The sequence below is a fragment of the Acanthisitta chloris genome, unplaced genomic scaffold, assembly GCF_000695815.1.
Source record: "Acanthisitta chloris isolate BGI_N310 unplaced genomic scaffold, ASM69581v1 scaffold1760, whole genome shotgun sequence".
Classification (NCBI taxonomy): Eukaryota; Metazoa; Chordata; class Aves; order Passeriformes; family Acanthisittidae; genus Acanthisitta; species Acanthisitta chloris.
The window spans coordinates 1-22,587 of record NW_008650855.1 but is presented as its reverse complement, the minus strand read 5'-3'; the positions used below and the strand labels follow the sequence as shown (position 1 = coordinate 22,587).

At 38.4% G+C, this 22,587-nt stretch overlaps 1 protein-coding gene across 1 annotated transcript; it reads right to left on the bottom strand.

Annotated features, from left to right (window-relative positions):
- Positions 1-19,252: 19,252 nt before the first annotated feature.
- Positions 19,253-21,406, bottom strand: RFK (riboflavin kinase; the record flags this gene model as incomplete). Its single annotated transcript, XM_009070334.1, has 3 exons — positions 19,253-19,383; positions 19,924-20,026; positions 21,255-21,406. Coding segments are annotated over 3 exons (386 nt in total), but the record flags the coding sequence as incomplete, so codon positions are not given.
- Positions 21,407-22,587: the final 1,181 nt, after the last annotated feature.

The window sequence follows — 22,587 nt, the reverse complement described above, 5'->3', positions numbered from 1 at the left end:
TATCTTCACAAAACAGAGCCACAACAGTTCTGTGCACTGTGTAAGTTGCACTACATCTGATGACATTACTTCTAGGGCTCACACAGGCACATTTTTATTTTACATTTCTCACTGATTCAAATTTTTTTTCTAAGCCATCATTATATTAACTTAGCTGAATATTTTACACCTTTAACCATAATACTAATTCTGCTTTTGGGCTGCATAGATGATTATATGAATAATTAGGCCTTAATAAAATATAAAGTGAGACATCAGAAACATAAATAAAATACTGTACCAGCACTGCATGTAGACTTTAGTTCAATGTTTGATAATTATATAATACAATGTTTAATTGCAATATTTTATGTGATGCTCAGCTTCAGATTTTTATGGAAAATAAACATTCAGTGGCAAAATACAGTTGTGGCATTTTTTGGACATTATTTTTCACAACTTACACCTCAACTAACACAGATTAAACTACTTGCAAACATCCATCCCTGCTGGCACATGACCTCTTTTACTTACCAATTGTCATATTCCTGGAGCAGAGTTCACATGAAAACGTGACAAAATTTACCATAGCTTCTAGCTTTTGCTGGAAGTGAATACTTAGAACTGTTAAAAGATGCTAAAAAGTTTCAAAGGCAGAATGAGATCAGAGAATATAGTATTAGCACACCTGTTGAACATTCATTCCCTGATTGTACATATCAGGTTACATTCAAAAATCAAACGAGTCCATACTTACATGAGGCAAATCCTCTCTACTGTATATTACCCTGAATTGAAATGATCTTTTGCCTGGATGAATATAATATCTGTACTATAAAGCTAATGCTTGCCTCATTTAGAGCCCATTTTACAGACTAGCATGGCTAGCCTTTTCCCAAACTTGAGAATTTTTTTCACTTGATATTCAGTACGTGAAATTACTACCACTGCTAACACTGCTACTCCTGCCATAATGCATTGCAAGATGGTAACTGACCAAAACACTATTGGTGTATTGTAGAGCACAGAGCAGAAGCAGTTACACCCCACAGAAGCTCATCATCAAATGTAATAAACTATTCAACTGACAAAGAAATTGTTATGATCATAATGGTCTGCAACCCCTGATGATACTGTGCATGTCTCCAGAGCCTCTGCCATTCCAGGTTACAAGAAGTGTGTGACAAAACCAGACACAGCCACTGGAAATGGGTGCTTGAGAACTAGAAGGTAGTAAGTAAGTGCGCAGAACTGGACAGCATACAATAAATACCCAACTGGCACACTAGACATCTCCCATGAGACACAAGGTTTCTGAGAATTGACTCAAGTTCTTACTCTTAAGAATTGTTCGTTGGTGACTAGGAAGAATACAGAACATAATATAGGCTTGAGGAAGGCTCAAGTTATTCCAATGGTCTGAACTGAGCATGTGACTGTATAGCACCCAAAAAGTCTCCTTTGACTGAGGCAGTGAACCTCTTACAGCTTACTCAATTTCTGGGCATCCTGGTATCAAGGAAGAAAGGGATTGGTTACTCATGACTCTTGAATCTAGTGATTCCTCCAACTACTTCTACTGTGGTCTTTAACACAAGAAACAATAGTGCTGACCTAGAGCTCTTATAAACTGACACATTATTTCCAAAATGTCAACAATTTTCAGATCATGGCATGGTATTGAGGCAGCTCTGAACTGGCTACTATAAACAAAATATGTGCATTTTTATTGCCAGATAAAGTTTTAGATAAATACACACACACACATGCACCCCTTAAGCAGGTATACCATTAAGCTTTATGAGGACTATATTATTGCTGTTACCAATACACTAAATTAAGCTTGCAACATTTATAAAGCTCCCAAAACCTAAGAGTAGAGTCTTATCTCTTATCTTTATTTTTATTACGGAGATGTACTACAGAATACTGTCTGCCTGTCTGTTATTTCCTCCTTTCTCCCTCACTCTTTTAGTCTCTACATTTAACTTCTTCCCAACTTTAATTCTTCAGAAAAAGTTAAAACAGAGCACAAGACAACAACCACATTTATCAGGATCTAAGTAGAAGATGCTTGAGAAATGAGTCTCACATCACAAAATTACTGTGCTTTCAGGATTCAGAAAAATTATCCCAAGCACGTGCAGAGAAGTGTAAGTACCTGTAACTGTTAAGCACACAAAATTCTTTTCTCCTTCACTTGTTGTTGCAATTTGCTTCTCAGACTTTCCAGAGTTGCTTCCCCTCTTCATATCCATATAACAGAAAAGGTGCGCACACTTCTTGTAACTCGGCATGGCGGAGGATCTTGTCCCTGACTAGCCTCAATTCCAGCTGTGCCTTAGCTTTCCTGACTCTGTCTCTAGCTTCTCTTACAGCTTCTCTGTATTTTTCCCAGGCCATTTGTCCTCCCTTTTTCCCCCTTGAGTTTCCTCAGCACTTTTTTATTCATCCACAGAGGCCTTCTGGCATTTTTGCCCAATTTCCTCCATGTCTGGATGCATCAGTCCTGAGCTTGTAGTAGTTGATCCTTGAATATCAGCCAGCAGCCTTGGGTCACTCTGCTTTCCAGGGCTTCATTCCAAGGGACTCTGCCAAGAAGGTCCTTGAAAGGGCCAAAGTCTGCTCTCCTGAAGTCCAGGGCAGTGAGCTTGCTGTGCGCCTTCCTCACCGCCCTGAGGATCTGAAAGTCCACCATCTCATGGTCGCTACAGCCAAGGCTGCCTTGGACCACCACGTTCCTCACCAGCTCCTCCCTGTTGGTGAGCACAAGGTCCAGCACAGCTCCTCTCCTTGGTTCCTCTGTCTTCTGTGTAAGGAAGTTATCATTAACACATTTAAGGAACCTCCAGGATTGCTTATGAACCACCGTGTTGCTCTTCCAACAGAAATCCCCCATGAAGACTAGGACTAGATGATCTGTAAGGTCCATTCCAACCCCTAAATTCTATGATTCTATGATACTATGACCTCTTAAAAATTAATTGGGATATTATGCTCTGAGTAGTATTGTAAGAATTATAATACTATATCCTATATAATACTAAATTGAAATAAGTAGCTGAGACTTCAAAATTTATGATTTTATTCAACAAAAACCCAAAACCAAACTAATAACAACCTGATACATCTAAAGTGCCTTAAAACTAGTTCTTTCTTTTAGCTAAAAAATCTGAAGTATTTCACTTTGCTGGCACTTCAGCTACTAAAATAGCATAGCAATTACCTCAGGTGTATTAGCCAGGTTCAGAGTTAATGCAAATATACATGCACACAATGCTGAATTGTCTGGAAATTAAGAGGCATAATGTCTCAAAATTGTAATATCAAAATACATTTGTTTTATGCTAAAGAAGCATTTCAGTAACTGGTGTATATTTTTGTGCTCCAATGAGATGTTACAGGGGAAAATTTTAGTTTTATCTAATCCCAATTCTTAAAAAAACAAATTTTCCATCTGAGTTTCACCAGAAGACAATTAAACTCCTTATTTTATAATTATTTCATTATTGGGTCATGCCATACTCTAAGGAATCAAAATGTTTTGAAGGGAAATTGAGCAGAATAATTACAGCATACTAAATAAGTCAGAGCTCAGTGGTTTGTCTGTGGTGTGAGTTTATGAGTTCTATATATGTCAAGAGTAAACTAGATTCCAGCTCATGACATATAACAAGAAGCTGATAAATGGCTAAATTTCTTGGTATACTTTGGGGGGTTATTTACTTAAAAACAAATACCTGTACATGAAAAATATAAGAGGTTTTAGAGGGTTTTCAGAGTTCACCTCTAGAATTGCCTTAATCAAGGTTTCTTCACAATATGAATTAGTCACTTGTATGTATGTGCTATGTGGGCAATTTTAATCTTAGCATGCAATTTTTTCCAGACAGCTATTGCCTTATTCAATGCACATGGCAACTTGAATATACTTAACAGTTCAGTAGCCTGTGTTATACTCATTGACTAGTGCACACAGTTAATTTTATCTTCACTGATGATACACTTAACATGAAATAAAATGATTCATTTCTTTGTGAACCTTTCAAATTCTCTACTTTTTCCTCTAAAAATATTAATAAATATGCATACATCTCCATTGGATAAAAACCCCAAAACTATAGAGAGCATAACACTGAAGGTGCATTTAACCTAACTGCTGACCCATCTCACAACTTTAGGGGTTAGACTAGCTACCTCAACTGAGGCATGTAAGTGCCACTTGGGATGGATGAGACTGGCAATTATGGCTTAAAAGACCAGCATGCTCTGCAGAGGCACATAAAGATTACACAGGCATTTATTGGCAAGGAATCTCTAGAGCAGCACCAGATACCAATCCTGGGCAATTGATTCAAGCCTAAGGTATAGACAATGCCTGTGTGTAGCCCACATTCTTACTCTGCAGTTACAGTTCAGTCGAGAAAACAAGAAACTCGTCCTAAATAAGACAGTGGCATTTGATTAGATGAGCAACTCTAAATTCCCTTAGTCATGCTCAGTCTTCATTGATGCAAGCTCCCATTATAACCAGTGCTCACATTTAGACTCCCATCTGCCCCACAGATACCCATGAGCTGAACCCAGTTTAGAAAAATTAATCAAATGTGCCTGATAATTTTTAAGGATTTGATTTTTCACCATTCCACTTAGCATAGCATACAAAGCATCACTTCCCATATCTTAATCTATAGCTGCTTGAGTAGTCACCAAATCAAGAGGTTGAGAGGGTTTTAAAGTGTAAGGTTAGGCATAGAGCTTGGCTAAAACATTCAGTTTGGGGAGTGCATAAGTTATTATTTCAATATCACACAGGAATGCACAGACAGGCATCAAGTCCTATTTTGGTATTGCTTCATCTGAATTCTGTGACTCATTGTCTACTGAAATGTCTTCCCTCAGATTATCCATTGATGTAACAAATAAGAAAAGCAGTGAAAAACAACTCATACACTAGACATTTCCTTTCTTTCTTGGGAAAGATGACAAGAATATCAACTTTTCAAAGAATAGGGAAATGAGTACAGATGATTGATATAATTTCTTGTGCATAGTTAAGAGGAAAAGGGACAGTCCAAAGATCACATATCCAGAATTTTGCACTGAAACTAAGTATTTCAGAGAGTCAGAGTCTTTATGTTAGAATCTTGTCCATTCTATTCTTTGGGATTAGAAGCACTGACAAATTTAAAGCACAAAATTCTTCCCCTCTGTTCTCATGACATGCCTTTGATGCTGTGCTAGTCATTAGCCACCTTAGAAAGTGAAATCTGCTTGCTTGCTTGTCTGATTTTCAGCTCACAGCATAATATATTTAAAATGCACCTCTCTTATCCACAGGCTATTCTGTGTTTATCATTCTATTTTATTTTCAATTTTCTATCACCTACTGCTTTTCCTTTCACTCGTCAGTATACACAGCACTTTTCACAGATCTGACCCTGAGTAATTTTTGCTCTCATCTCTTGCCACATCTGCATGACACAGCAGAATGCCTCCCCTTCTGCTTTCCTTCTGTCATCTTCAAAGTCATTCTTGCAAGCAAGAGAATCTTTCAACATCCCTTTGTCTTCTTTCAAATCAACAGGTAAACACACATATTCAATAAAGCTCACACTCTTTTCTCTTTATTCATTATTTACCCACATTTACTTAGCAGTTAACAATGTCAGACTCTACTGAATCAAATAACTGTGCAGTGTTTTTTTAAATATTACTTTAAGCACAGGTTATTGCAGTATTTCATTTACTTATTATTAATTTAAAAATTAAAACACCCTTAAGTTACCTTCACCTAAGTAAAACAAGCTAAAATTCTCTCCTCACAAAATGTTATTCTGGAAGAAGTGATGCTTACCAGATGAAAAACATTTCTTCAGTAACTGTACATATATCTAGGATAGAACATATACAGTTACCTCTACTGCACATTAAAAGTAAAGAACACTAGAGTATCAATAAAAATTATCAGCTTACTGACACTATTGTCTATAAAGAGCCATGAAATCTCTTTGGAATCTAGTTTTGCACTTTATAATTTGCTTGAATTTGTTTCCATGTATGTCCAGACAGCAGTCATAATGTGAAGCTGTGTCTGGATATTCTTAAAATAATCACGCCTGAGCCCCAGAGGTAAAGAAAATAGCAGAAATAGAGACAGCTGAGACAAAAGTCAGATCTGCAAGTTTCTGTTCTCCCTTGCTTTGAGATAAAGCCAAGTAAGCTAGCCTAGGTTAAAAAAATATGATTAAAATCAATCAAAACTATAGAGTTTTGAGTTAAACTGATTGTCTCTGCTGTTTCAGCTGACAAAGACCACTCATGATTTAATGTAGTTTATCTCTAAAAAAGAGATGTCTCTGTGTTCTTAGTAATGACAAGTAGTGTGAGCTGTTGTCTGACACTCCTCAACGTTTTGTTGCTTTCTTAGCCCACCATTTTCCCTGCTCCTCTTACGCAGTTTTCTGAGAGATGAAAAGTCTTCACTTTTTTTGCTGTAAAATTTATGCATTCTACTAGTTGCATCCATACTTCATATTTGCAAAACAAGCTTGGAGTTGACATCAGGATTTCACATGCTGCTCTGGCAATGCCTCATTGTGAGGTTCTCGGTGCGTGATGTCAGCTTTTTTATTCATCTGTAAAAACTGAGATAATAACATACATTTATGCCCACAGAGATATTTGGAAGATTAATTACAGAGATGAAGATGTAGCAAAGCACTTAAGTGTAAATGGGCCTTTAAGTATATGAATAGTTGCATTGAAAGTAATATTAGCCCTATTGAGAATTTTTCCAGGATTAATACTTCAATGGCTGTGCAGTCTTCTGAGAAAGTGATTGTAAAAATGCTTTGAAATATAAATACCAAATTGAAGTATTGACCTCTATTTATATATTTTCTTTTTATTTAATCTGAAACTGTCTTGTAGTTTCTCTCCTGAAAAACCAAGAAGATGGATCTTAATTATGCTGCTGATTTTATTTTATAAGAGTGAGTTTGTATTTCTGTTCGGATAAAGGGCAATAGAAGGAGTGACTTGCAGTGAATAAACATATGATTACAGGAAACAAAACAGTCTGATATGCCTAAAGTCAGACTCATTAATGTTTATAAAATATTCAGTGCACTACATAGATAGCCACAAGGTTCTTTGCCACTGGCCTGTGTATTTGTTTCCAAATGAGTCACTTCTGTGCTTTTAAAAATAATGGTGCTCAGTGAGAGATTTCTGTTGAGGACATCCAGGACAACCTGCTCTGTAACCACTAGTTACACATACATTTGTCCTTCATTTTAAAAACAGATTTCTTCATTAGGGATTTGAAGTTGAAGCTTAACTATACTTAATTCTGTTCTTAGCAATGACCAAGGGCTATCCTAAATGGATGGAGGAGGAGCTGGTAATCAAGGCTCACCATTTTGTCTTGAGAACTAGTTGCCATTTAGACCTTATGGAGTCAACAGTATTTTTATTAGATTATATCTTGTTTTTAGTGACTTTTCATTCGAGTTCTTCATTACTTTGTTGCAATTATTTGTGTCTGCAGATGTGTCTTTTATTCCTCTTTCTATTATAAACAGTAAAACTTTCAGAGGAAAAGTACTTTATTCTCTATTTTTTAAAAAGCAACGTGAGTAACATTATTTTATGATAATTTTTAAGATTTGCTTGGGGCACAGCAAAAAATTCTTTAACAGAGAATTAATTATTCTAAAAATGTGTAAGTCATGCATATGCAAACTGGCATTAGGGACACTAATGCTTTGTTGAAATCAAATGAGTCATCTTTTCAGAATAGCTTTATCATAGAATCATAGAATCATCAAGGTTGGAGGAGACCCCTAAGGTCATCGAGTCCAAGCATTAGCCTGTAACTCTGCTGTAACCTCTAATCCCTAAGCCATATCCTCCAGTGTCAGATCCAGATACCTCTTAAACACTTCCAGTATTTCTGCATTATGGGGGGGTGTGGGTATTTTAGTAGAGAGAATCTCTTACAAGCTATCTTTTTGTTGCTGAACAAAAATTAGTTGTAGCAATTTGTGTCACAAATGCTTTTACTTTCTTTTATGTTTAGGTAAAAAGGAATTTAAGGACATATGTAATATTTTGGCAGTTGTGTGGTGTATCAGTATATGTACAGACCAAGAATTGTATGGTGAAATAGAAATGAAATGTGTTTTGGTGAACTCACGAAGACTAAAAAATGTAGTAAACATTTATCTTTGTCCGTTATCATTAGATGATACATAAGTTTTTCCATTTAATTTGTGTACTGTTTTGGCATGGACAAAAATTACACATTTTACCAAGACAACGTGGATGACCTCAGCGACTCTTTTCTAAAAGATTTATTTGGAGTTTGATGGCAAATATTTCCTGTTTCCTAAAGCAGTAAGGACAAGTCAGAGCAAAGGAAAGATCACTGTATTATGGATTATTTCTGTCTGAATCTGCACTGATGAATACTTTCCTTTTTGAAGAACAAGTTTTTCATGATAAACAGATGATTCGCTGATTCAGACCAATCATTTAAACTATTTTGAAAAAAGTTGCAATACCAACAAGGAGAAAGGCCTTCTTGCTTTCGAGCTCTTATTTATTGGTTTATTGTCTAACCAAGGAGGAGACCGGGATTGTCTCCCTCCTTTGTCTACCAGGTTTGTTCCTCTATTGTTGTGTTTTGTAGAAATAATGAATTTAGCTAGCTAAGCTGCCATATAGACAAAACGCATCATTTCTTTTTCTACCGTTTCCTTAAGGGTGCAACCTGTGGGTTAAAAAGTACATTTTCATTCAGTTCTAGAGTGACTGCAAAAAGAACAATGTGACTGTCATCCAATACATGGGAGAACTTTTCTGTTACCTTTGAAGCCAGCCAATTGTAAGTGGAGTCAAAGTGATGGCTATTTGTCTCTAAGTGATATGTAAATTTATTGTTTTTAATGGGGCTATGTTAAAAGGGAAATAAAACTGTACTGAACCTGTTCCTCTGCCTTTCTTTTTACATGAGGCACTTTGAATTTGAAGTAATGAGCTATTTAAATAATACATTGCATCCTGAAGCTGTATTTTCTTATATCATTTTTGGCTAACATTGGATTTTAGAAGAACTTTCATTTCCAGGAAAATAGAAGCTACAGTGATACCGAGAAGTAGACTGAAAGCAGAAATTGAACAGTTAAATCTGAAAGCATGAAGGATAGTTTCATTAGTAGCACTATTTCAGCTTAATTAGCAAAATAGCAAGGATTGCATAGTACAGATAAGAAGCTTCACTAATGGTATTGTTTTGACTTGGTTGGTGAAACAATGCACCTTAGCTATAAGGCAGTAGAACTAACTAGACTCAAACCTTGGCAGTAGAAGACAAATAAGACTATATGAAGAAACAAAATGCTCAAGACTGAGGCAAGGTCAGCAAGGAATGCAAAACTGTACAAAGGGGTAAACGGTCACATAATAAGGGTGTCCAAAGGGTACTGAGCAAGAGGAGACACTTCATCTTCACAACCACCCAACGACCACCAGGACCATGGGACTGATGCCAGGAGGGAGGAGATGAAGGAGAAGTAGATGATAATTATTTCCAAGAACTAATTATAATAATAACTACCCATTCCTGGAAATTGTGAATATGTATGAGCATTTAATGTATATAAACTGTGAAGTTTTTGTCCCTGCTAGCACAAGTTTGGTGGAGGGATCTCCCTTGTGCCCAGCGCTGAATAAACAAATACCTGCTACCTCTGAGATACAAGGCTGTGAGTAGTTCTTTTCCAGCCTTTTCTTGGCATCAACAGTCATATGAAAAGCGGGCTTCTAGTTTTTCACCTACAGTATGGCATTCAAGATCATTTTAGAAGCACAACTAATGAATCTTATTAATCCTTCTGGTTCACTACTGCAAGATTCAGAAAGTATTTTCTTATCTTATTGCCTCTGCATCCATCCAGTCATTCACTCATGTCATGTATCTTGTTCTGAATTCTATTACAACACATTGTGCACAGTGTAAAAAAGAGCAGCAGTACACATTTCAAACTCCTTTACAAGTGAATGGATAACTTCATGATCCCAGCAGAAAAGGTAAAAAAAATCTCATAAAATTTGCAAAGGAATAAATGTTGGCTTTATGCCACAACAAAACCCCAGACGAAACAGCCTCAGTGCTCAGTATATGAAGAGATACTTCTTTCAGAATACAGGTGTTCCATGGATATTTTAATATGCAGCTTCTGCCATCTGACAAAGTGAGTTTCAGTCCATAACAGCTATATGTTGTTTGATTCCTGGACATCGACCCAGGACCACTCAAGACTACCTGCTGTTGACAGTGGTGCTGAGTATATGTTGATTCAATCTGCAAAACAGGATTAACACCTGTTCTGTGTGTGGTACTCCCTAGAGCAGAAGAGCATTTTAAGGCAATCAGCTAAGCGGTGTGAAAGCTGAGACTCTGCAGAAGATACCAAATGTGGCAGTCCCAGCTTAAAAAAGCACTGCTGTAGGCACATGAAAGCATAAATGTTTACTTTATAACACAGAAAGGCGACTGTTCTTTTCCCACCCGTGACTCACTCTTCTGTGCTCTGCCTCAAAAGCGCCTGGAGGCAGAATACCTCCGGCTGTAATCCTGACAAATCTCTCCAGCTATTCAGAACCCGCATTCACTTAGTAGGTTTCAAAGGAAACTGCTGCTGCAGAAAGAGGTAGTGATTTCCTTCGCTGTGAATCTATACTTAGCCTGTGCTGTAGCATAGTATCAGGCAGGAGATGCGGCTCGTCTGTCTGGATGCGTCAGACCAGCAGCATCCTTTTCTGGTATGCAATTGGAATCATCCTGTAAGACTGGACAGAGAAAAAAACCCCACAAACCAACAAAACAATTCTATAATTTACAATGCAAGTATCTATGATCAGCAGACTCCATAAAAATTCATAGCTGAGGAAACAGTTTTGACTTAAGGTATGTTTCAACTGATAGGAGATTAGCAAAGGAAGCCTGGGCAGAGTTTCAGACTGAGAATGTAATTTTCCAGTTCGAAATTGCATTGAATTAGACTATCTGTTTCTTCATCACCCATTTTGTGTTTTCACAGAGACAGCTGCAAAAAAAAAGAGGGTATAAAAACCCCCTCAGTTATAATGCCATCAGGCCAAATCACCTAGACCTCACAGTAATGAGATATCTGTGACCTTCTGGAAGGGTCTTCCCATTAACAAGTTCTCTAGCAGTTTTCAGCTTTTGTACCTAAGGTTTCCAAGAGTTTTGAAATTGTTTTAGTGCTGGAATAGACTGAATGGGCAGAGCACTATACTAGCTTCAGCAATTAATTAAACCTTAACTCAAGAAATGGCACAGTGTGTTCAGTTTCTCAGTTTCCATAAAGGTATAGGAGACACTGAGCTGGATGTCTGTCAAAGTTACTTCTCATTCTGATAAAGAAGTGAGAATCAATGTCACAGAGTCAGTCTGGCCTGAAGAGGAGTTTTAAATGGAAGGTGTTTTAAGTGATAGAAAACAAAACAAAAAAGCCTAAAGAAAAAACCCAACCAAACAACAACAAAGAAGAAAGTACAGATATTGATGAAACCAGCTAAGTAGGTCTGGAAAGGTACATTTTTTCCTTCAAAAATCCAGAACAGTATAACAATAATACAACAGAGAAGTTTCTCTAGAGTAAATGCCCTGTTTATAGAACATGGCTCACTTACACTAACATCTGATCCATGGTTTCATAATTACTTCAGATTCACACATCATACACATACGACTTTTACATTTCCACGTTTCATTTACAACCAGAAGAGCTACAGGCAGAACGTTTTAAACAGAGGATTATAGGATCTTAAAGTACATCATGGTAGACATCGAGGCAGAAGTACAACAAAACAGTTCAACATGACATGAACTTATTTGTCTTTATTTGAGAGTAGTTCTAACACAAGGAAGAATGATAGGCTGGAGTAGGAGAGATGAAGTCTCCAAAATGGCAATCTTCCCATGAAGGCAAGCAACTTTGTTATTAATTAATTAGTTCTCCTGCAGCATTATGCAACACAGCCTACCCTACTATCCTGAGTAAAATTTTAACTGACAAGTTAAAGATCTTTCTATGGCTAAACCCAGACATTTGCTGTTTTCATTATGGATTGGTTCGAAGGTCTGAGGATAAACATTTTACCTTTTCATGGCTGATTTTCTTGGCAACTTTGCAAGGCTATTCTTGGGAAGGTTCTGGTTATATTATTAGAAATAACACCCTACATAGGTTTCAGTAGGAAAATCTTTTGTATCACAACTGTCCATTCTGTGAACTTTTAGGCATGCAAAAATATAGTTTGTTTGGGGTTATTTTTAAGCAAATGAAAGTCTAATTCCATCCCTCTTAGCAAGAGAAGTACACAGGCTGAGGCATTTAAACACTTATATCTGACTGTGAAATTGAAGGCTGCCATTCGTGAAAGATATTAAGCCCAACTGCTTGTGTACATTCCCCTCTGAGAGTGACTGGCGACGATTACAGAAAACAACAAATGCTGCTAAAGGAGCAAATACTAAAGTGAGACGGTATGGGGGCTCTACTTCACTTTAAAAATCCACCTGTTTTTTTACCTGCAAGGCTTCAAATGTTTTTGACATCGCATTCTTCAGCAGCAGTTAACCACTTCTCCATTTAAGATGAACTTTATCTTATTTCTATTTATTTTTATATTGCAATGATTGTCCCATCAGAATCAAGATCCCTTTTAACATGTACTTCAGTAACATCTTTGGCTTATTTCTTCACACTCATAATCAGTGTTAAATTACAGCACTTAGAACGACTCAGAAATTAAACTAAACATAAGCCAGGGTAAAGTACCTGGATGGAAAGAAGCAAAATGGGCATTTTTATATATTGCATATGCAGTCCACAGACACTTTCAAAGAGAAAGTCAGAATTGAGCCTTGGCAATTTCTGAAGTTTTTAGAAGTCATTGACAACAGAACAGAAGATGTCCAACTGCAGGCAGACACCAGAAACAGACGGGTCTTGACTTCAGACAAGTTTTTGGAGGTAAAGTGAAAGGGGCTAAGAAAAGAACAAAATGCTCATTCTCCCCAAGAAGGATGCAATTTACAGGAAAATGGAATAGGCATTTAAAAAAATCTGTGTTCTTCATTCCTCTAGTGAAGCTGGTGTAGTAGTTTCTGCTATCACTAACCTGTATCAAAATATATAACACAAGACTGATGCCAAGAAAAGCTGGAAAAGAACTACAAGTCTGGGGACTTGTCTTTCTGAGTAGCAGGTATTTGTTTATTCAGCGCTGGGCACAAGGGAGATCACCAAACTTGTACAACCAGGGACAAAAACTTCACAGTTTATATACATTAAATGCTCATACATATTCATTATTTCCAGGAATGGGTGGTTATTATTATAATTAGTTCTTGGAAATCATTATCATATGCTCCTCCTCTGTCTCCTCCCTGCTGGCATCAGTCCCATGGTCCTGGGTTGGGTTGGGTGGTCGTGAAGATGAAGTGTCTCCTCTTGCTCAGTACCCTTTGGACACCCTTATTATACAACCCTTTACCCCTTTGTTTTGCATGCCTTGCTGACCTGGCCTCAGTCTTGAACATTTTGTCTCTTCATTCTACACCTTATACAGTCTTAGTTTTTCACCTACTGCTAAGGTTTGAGTCTGGTTAGTTATACTGCCTTAGAGATAAGCTGCGTTGTTTTGCTAACTAAGCTAAAATAGTGCTATTAGTAAAGTTATTCTTTATACTTTCAGCTTTAACTGTTCGATTCCTGTTTCCAGTCTACTTCTCGGTATCAAGATACTGGGTATACCACACACAGACAGTACACAAAGTGCAAAGGCTAGCCAAATCATTCTTCAAGAATTCACGGAGGCCTGAGGCAGACCCTGGATGGAACTGCTACCCTGCCTGCACTCAGCTTGAGGTCAGATGGCACATTGAGTTAATGGACAGACCACCCCGAATAGTACTGCCTTTTTGTGGTTTTTTTTCTTCTCTAGATAAGGCAGCAATAATTTTGCTAACACTCTGATTACCAAGATTCACTAGTCTCATATTTGCATTATTATCTCTATGGAGGGAGACCTTGAAATTGGTAAGGTTACTGTCCTTCTGTAGCTGCTGTTTTTCCTCCCCAACATCTGACTGACTGCTGTGTTTGGCTGAAAAGTTTCATCCCCTCAGAGATGAGAAATAGAAAAAATAGCATAGCAAAAGGAAGATGAGAGGTTTGGGCTTCTGTGTGCTAGACACTATCCCTAACCTCAGCCCTATCCAGAGATGCTGATTTCCACCTCTCAGAGAAATTTGCTACCAGCTTTTCAACCAGACATCCTCAGCAACAGCTGGGCAAATATGCTGCACCTGGACCCAATGACAGGTGATTGTTTCTAATCTCAAGGACCTGAGTTGCTGCCTTTCCTTTCTCCCCCACCATACCTTCCTCCTCAAGCTAACATCTTCTGGCTCCTCTTGCTCCACTACTGCTTCTAGGTGACTCCACTATTGGGTGACCCCATGGCAGTACCAGGCCAGCTCGTGGATGCTCTTGTTGCTCACTGAAAGTGACTTTAAGCTGTAGCTGGCCCAATTCACTCTTCTTCTGCCTCTGACCTCACTGGGAGAGGCACATATCTCATTTTCCTGCCCGTAAAGCTCACACCCACACCACATTAGCTGTGGGTGCCAGCGGAAAGTGGAGATGGTGAGAAAATAAACAAGCTGGGTAATCAGCTTAGGGAGGAGAACAGTCCTATGGATGCAATTGGTTAAGGCTATAGTCTTTTCACAATAAATATCTGCCTCACTTTATTTCCTTAAACCTTTCACCTTAAACCTATTCACCTTAAAAAGGTGAAAGTCGACACAGTCCTCGTGCTTCAGTGCTTCATAAAGAGCCTTTCACAAATTTCAAAACACTTCAGAAACATGCTTTGTGAGGACACAAAGTGTCAAGACATTTTTTAAATACTGACCTCCTCCTGATGGATTCCTCAAGGCTGATTCTTTGTGGTGAGAAACCACTCTTCAGTTTGGCTGAGGTGCTTAGTGAATGTTTGAAGGGAAGTCAGATGACACTATTTTTCTGTTGTGATACTGCCTTATTTGCTTTCTTAGGGAGGGGATCACTTGGATGCATTATCTTGTGCACACAGCTGAAGTTTATTGGGCAGAATGTGTAACTCACACCGTTTTGCAGACGAATACAAAGTTCAGGAGACATCGGGATAAAAGGTATTCATTCGGAGGCATTTGCTCCTGTGATTTATACACCAAACTTTTAACTATTGAAAACTATGTGAACAATGCAGAATACTCTTGTCAGTGTTAGAGATGACTTGTCTTTCAATATTCTCATTTTTGTTTCTCTTGTGTCCAGCTAACACATTACACTGTACAGTGAAGAAAGCTGCTGCCCACCCTGCTGTGCTAACTTAGATCTGGCAGACAGCACAGATTGCTCTGACTGCAGCAAAACACCCAAGGCAGGACCTTGCTGAAGAGCAGTACTGGCATTTAAGGGCTTTATGACTGACTAGGCTGACATTTAAAAATGAAAAGCAGAGAAGAGCAAAAGCATGCTGCTGAGCTGAAGGCACAGAATGTACTGCCTCTGTGGCATCACCTGAAAAGACAGGGCTTTACTTGCAGCTTGTATGGAAGATGTTGCCTTCTCACTTTTGGACACACTAGGAAGACTGAACAACATATCTCACTATTCTCTTCTGTCAGTTTAGCATTTTAGGCAGTTATCCCCACAAAGCTTTACATAGAACTGAGACCACTCTCAGTGCTGGGAGTGGCAAAGGAAAGGAAACCCAAGACAAGGATAACTTGGTCAATTACAGTTCCTTTAGTAATAGTACAGTGCAGCCACATCAACCGAAATAAACAGTTATGTGTACATAATACAAAAATATAACCCTTCATAAAATTTATACTGTGCTAAGAATTGTGTATTGAACTTAAACAGTGATAGATAACACTTTCTGTTAAATAACAGGGACAGGTACACTCAGCCACATGAATGTAATAACATTCACACTAATTGAAGACAAACACATGAAGAGCAGTTTATTAGTTCAGTATATCCATACATCACACCTCAGCTAGGATTTGAGAGCCAACTAAGTCTTTGAAGTTTTCCCTTTGCCACCGTTCTCTATCCATAGCAGAGTCATTCTATAACTCAATGGTGAAATCAATTTTTGATAGTAGCATTTATTAGCAGATACAGGTGTATTATTCAGACAACCAGCTTAAGGCACCCATGGTTTCCACAACAGACACATGACATGACTGGCAAAAAACAATTTTAAAGGCAGTTATGAGTGTTTAGCTACAGAACCATGATGAACAATCTATTCTTTAGTTATACTCTTGACAACATATTCTGTTGACTAGTGTGACTTTTGTTTATTATCTAAAAGGAGCAGCAAAATATATGATTCCAACATTATTATAATCTGAAGAATGCATAAGCTCTTTGCAAAACGAATCTCCATTTTTAAATGTAGAAAAAATCCAACCGTCACTCTTGCAAGACAATTCCTTTACAAACATTTTAGAGATAACAGTTTCAAATACATTACATAGTAAAAGTCCACTAAATTATTTCTGTTCTTTAAAAGAAAGTACATCTAACTGGTGATAATTGTCACGCCGTGTCCCACTCCCTCAGTTCTGTACTGAATCTGCTTCTGCTACCAGCACTGGTGAACAGTTCATTTAAATGAGATCAAGTTTCACCTGAAGTCCCAAAGGGCCAACTTGAGTCCTTGATTTGCTCAATACTTCTACCCTAATAACAGCCCATGATACTGGCTAAAATTCAAAACAACATGAAGTGGGACTATCACCCTTACAGCACCTGTCACGAAGACCCAAACAGCTATCTTGTTAAATTCTCTTAAACCCTAGAGTGAAAAATAGGATTTGAACAGGATAGAACAAGGAGTAAATTCACTAAATTTCACTACAGAAATTGTGCGCTCCATATTGAACATGGTAGTTCAGATAGATAACCACAGTTGAGACGTATTCACAGACTCATTCTGAATTTCAGCATATGTTCCAGACACATCACAAGTTGACATCCAAAGGTTATGAATGTGATGAAGTCACTGCAGTTTACCTAGTTCCATTCACCAAGCAGAGAATAGAAAAATTTATCAGAGGAAAAGTAGATTTGGAATCACATGCTACATTCTTTTATAAGTATTTTCCAAATTACTCAATTCTCACAGTACTCCCTCCCTTTACCTATCACAGAACAGTAAGGGCTGGAAGGGCACTCTGGAGATGATCTACTCCAACCCCCATTTGTATTCCTATGTTTCAGAGTCAGACGCTCTGCAATTACTTTTAATAAATAACCAATATCCCCTATAGTGTTAATATATTATTCAATGAATCCCCAAAGGCTTTACCTGTGCATTGATCTACTTGGTCAGCCAAAACCTTGGCTCCTACCTGCACTTAGTGCAGAGCATTGAGGAGACTTTTCTGTGCCTCACAACAGTGCCTACCTCATAGTCAGTCATTTTATTGCGAGTGCAGTGAAAAACCTCAAGATTCTCCCCATTTTCCCTATGACAAATACCAGCAGGACATAAAATGCAAATTTGCCTCTTATTACCTATTTTCCCTTAAGGCCCAAGGAGCAGAAGTTTTGTTACATTTTTTCTGCATCTTTTGCACCTGAACCTTTAAAGTTTATCAGCTTTCACACTGTCATTCACTTCCTGAATTTCAGTGCAACACCTCCCCAGAAATAAACTACACAGCTCATGTGTTGTCCTATGTACAGTCAACTGTGAAAAAGTGTAGCTGAGATTCAGTAACACAATGATCAACAGTGATTTTTTCCATTTCAAATAAACTTAAGTAATTTCAATTAAAATAACAGCTTCAATCACGACAGCTGTGTATAAAAAATAAAAAATATAGAGAATTAATCTTGCTACTGTTATCTAACCCCAGGAAATTTCTGGCTCAATCATTATTAAAATCCTCTATGCTAAAATCCAGATCTAAGAATGACAAAACTGGGAAAAGAGGCTGTAATAACATTCTGCATGTTAAAGACAAACATTCTTCATTAAGCCAACTACCCATATCTTAGGCTCACAATTAACTTTGGTCATGTTCTGAATGTGCTCAGATCTCTAACAGGTAACTCTGAGATACACATAATCAATCAGGTTGGAAAAGACCTCTGAGACCATAGAGTCCAACCTATGACCTAACACTCCTATGTCAACTAGACCATGGCACTAAGCACCATGTCCAGTCTCTCCTTAAACACCTCCAGGGATGGTGGCTCTACCACCACCTGGACAGTTCCAATGTTTAATCACCTCTTCTGCAGAAAAATTCTTCCTAAGATCCAACCTAAACCTCCTCCGGTGCAGCTTCAAGCCATGTCCTCTCATCCTGTCTCCAGCTGCCTGGGAGAAGAGACCAACTCCCCACCTGGCTACAACCTCCTTTCAGATAGTTGTACAGACTGATAAGGTCTCCCCTGAGTCTCCGCTCCTCCAAGCTAAACATCCCCAGCTCCCTCAGCTGCTCCTCACAAGACTTGTGTTCCAGAACCTTCACAAGCTCTGCGGCCCTTCTCTGGACATGCTCAAGCATCTCAATGTCAATCTTGAATTGAGGGGCTCAGAACTGGAAGCAGTACTCAAGGTGTGGCCGCACCAGTGCCAAGTACAGGGTGAGAATCACCTCCCTAGTACTTCTGATCCAGGCCAGGATGCCACTGGCCTTCTTGGCCACCTAGGCACACTGCTGGCTCACATTCAGCTGCTGTCAACCAGCACATCAATGCTTCTCCACTGGTGTGCTTTCCAGTCACTCTGCCCCAAGCCTGTAGCGCGGCCTGGGGTAGTTGTGACCAAATGCAGGACCTGGTCTTGTTGAACATCATACTGTTGGTCTCAGCCCATCAATCCAGCCTGTCCAGATCTCCCTGCAGAGCCTTCCTACCCTTCAGCATCTGTAAGGGCCTAAAACAGCCTTCCAGTCCTTTTGCATGATTCGGTTAATGATGAATTGATCAAGGAAAACTGAAATAATTTTGTATGATTGGTTTCAACCTCAGTTATCTAACAGATAACATAGTACCCATGAAAGCAGTGCAAATATAAAAGCTCCATGATAAGGGAGAAAAATAAAAGGAAAAGGAAATGAAATTTAAAAATAAAATTAAAATCTGTGTGGGTTTTCTCAATGGTTGTTCACTATTTTGCCTTCTGGTAGATGAAAAAAGTTGTCTTCTTTGAGTTTAAGATGTTCTGGTAAATCTAGCTGTCTTTTTGCTTCTTCAATGTCTTCCTGAATTGCTGAAATGAGTGCCTCTGAAAAAGATAAGGATAGGGATATTTAAAAGCTGTTTTGAATTCTGGACACAGTATCAAGTGAAAACAAGGTGTACCACAGAATATCAAACAAGAGCCACAGAAGTAAAATATAACTCTGAGGTTTGGAAGGCAGAATTCTTTGGTTTAAAACGCTTTTTTGAACATGCCAGAGCTGCATTTTTACCCATTGCAAGCACTACTCTCTCCTTTTTCCAAAGGACATCAGCAGTTCTGTTTCAATACTAACAGAGCTGCATTTTAAGAAGAAATTAGCACATTTGACTGATGTTTTTATGACAAGCCCATGATTTTAAAATTACTCCTCAGACAAGTGACAGAAGGATAGGAGTTTTTCAGTGTGATGTGTTGGAAGACGTGGGGTTTTGGTTTGGGGTTTCTTAGACTATGAAAACATTATACTGAAATTTCAAAGGTTAACAGATAAAACAACACATAATGGAAGGAAAAAGAAGACACAGAACATGCATGAGTAAGACAAAAAAAGAGCTTAGTTTGAGGGAGACCTGCAATACTGACCTAAGGAATCAAAGTTTTTTTCCGGCCGAATATATCCAACTATGACAATACTAAGAATTTCTCCGTAAAAATCTTCTTTGAAGGTGTGAATAATGTGCGTTTCCTAAAGGAAGAGAAACAAGTGGGCATTTTTTATGAACTTTGAATTTATTTTGCTCTCTGTAATGATGTAGACCTAATAACCATAATTCGAATTCTCCTCAGTAGATACCAATAAAACTGACATTTAGTTTGGCATGTATGATGCAAGATTAAAAGGCTTCTGTTTATGATAGGGAGGAGAACTGTACTTAGCATGGAATTTAAAAAAATTACTCACTTATGAGTGTTCTGATAGCAAAATAAACAACAAACTAAAAAAAAAGGAAGACATTACTCAGGAGAAATTTCCAAGGCAGGAAAGCTTCATGTTTCCCATCAAGTTGATGCATCCAAATAACTACAAAGATTTTGATGGAAGCAATTGTCTTATGGAAAGCTTTTATAACCAGCTCGCAGGGGAACTGAGTAATAAAATTCAAGAACAAGTGCAAGCTGAGACACGGTTCCACCTTGCACTCAAAAGCATTTTATGCACATCTCCCTTTCTAAAACAGGCTGACTCATAGCAGAGCTACCACATGGAAAGGTTTTTGCCACTTGCTTAGAAGAGTTAGCTTCAAAAATTTTTAAAAGCACACATTTGTGCAAGACAAATACTTAGATATTCATACCCAAATACAATTGCTTTAAATGATTAAAACAGAGCTCTGCAAGACTCAGGAAAAGCACCTGCAACTGACAGCAAGAAAAACACAGCTGTCACAGCTCAGGATTTAAACTTCTCCATCCCATAATAATTATAACTTCAAATATTTGTTCTCTATCTCAAGTCACGGCACCTCATGTATGGATACCATCATTTAAGAGAAGAATTAATAAAAAATCATTACAAATTAAGATGCTCTTATTGGAAATGCAGACAGATTGCAGAGAACAACAGATTAGCGTGTTCCAGCTCATGCCAGGGCTCTCATAACCAGTAAATTCAATTAATTTATCAAGCTTACGATTAACTGGCTATCAGCAACATTGTTTCAAATTCTGTTCTTTTTATTTTGGAAGTAGTTAAGAAATGGTGCAACAGAAAGAAGAAAATAAACTTAATTCACCTACATTTGCATAGTCTCTGGCTACAGAGAGTACAAACATTGACTTAGATACCAAATGCATTTCCAAGAGCAACCAAATTCCTAGATCTCATTCATGGAACAAATTCTGCTATTCTTATAAAAATTCAACATCTGGCTCATTCATTATGATAAAAATCCCACACAAAGCAAAGTTCTTACCACTGATTTCTTAATATTCTTATAGAAAGGATTCCATCCTATGCTCAAAACCATTTTATGCACATCTCCATTTCCAACACAGGCCCATCCATAGTATATACCAGCGGAGATATCAGATGGAAAGTTTTCAACTACTTGCTCAGGAAAGTTTGCTGCAAAAATTTTAGAAAGTGTGAGTGACTTTGTGTAAGCCAAGGACATAACAGGATCTTCAAATGCATAAAAGCCAAACTCTGCCTACACACTATTCACAAGCATAGCACTGATGGTGATGAGGACAATGCAACATGCCATTTGGCAGAGTATAAACCAGTTTCAGGAAATTCAGTCCCCGTGGTAATACGAGTTATCACACCTCTTATGCATACTGTATTTTACAGTTCACATGCTCTTCTGCAATAATAATTAATAAACATACCATATATCCAGTCAGGACACATTTCACTCTTAGGGCTATCTATAACAGCTGTAATATAGTGAAAGAGGAAGGAAACCCCCCCCCAGTTTCTTCTGCAGTACAAAACAGCATCTCAGAAGTGTTTACTTGCTAGCAAAGTATTTACATATGAAATAAAATATGTAGAAATAAGTGACATTATTGTTTAGCTACATGTCAGTTCTGTAAAAGTTGCCTTTCGGAGACATCTGTGGATTTCTGGGATTTTCTACGAAAAGTCTGTATTTACAGTGAAATAAACCTCCCTTCTGTCTCAAAACCACCACCCTATCTCTATTTCCCACCCAGGCAGATCCCTTCATGTGACACACCGAGCTGAACTGGAAGAATATGCGGTTACTTAATTTTTATCACCAGTAACAACTTGCCTTCCCTTGTTTCCTGATACCAACACACCGTTTATAAACAAGCGAGGGAAGGAGGTGAGGGGCTGCCAGAAACAGATGCCACGAGATGACTGATCTCAGCAAGGTTCAGGTCTGCTAGAAGCAGCACAACATACTGAGCCCAGCGCCTGCTCAAGGCAGGTCACAACTCATCTATCTGCATTCAGACAACTGCAACAGAGGCGAGCAACAGTAAAACACGCTCTTTGCAGGCTAAGCCCACCCGATCTATTTTAACCTCTATTTTATTCCCCTTGGGCTTTCTCCCTTAGAGACATCGCCTCCTCCCTTCCCCGTTCCAGGCTCCGCAGCAGCCGAACTGGTATTTCCCAAGCCACCTCCTCCCACATGTGATCGCTTATCTACATCCTGTGCATCACCGTGACGATCCCCGGGCGAGAGCACGAGCAAAACGCACGACTCGAACTAACAGACCCGGGGGAGGGGAAGGACAACACAAAGGAGGGCGCGAGGCGCTAAGCGGGGCAGC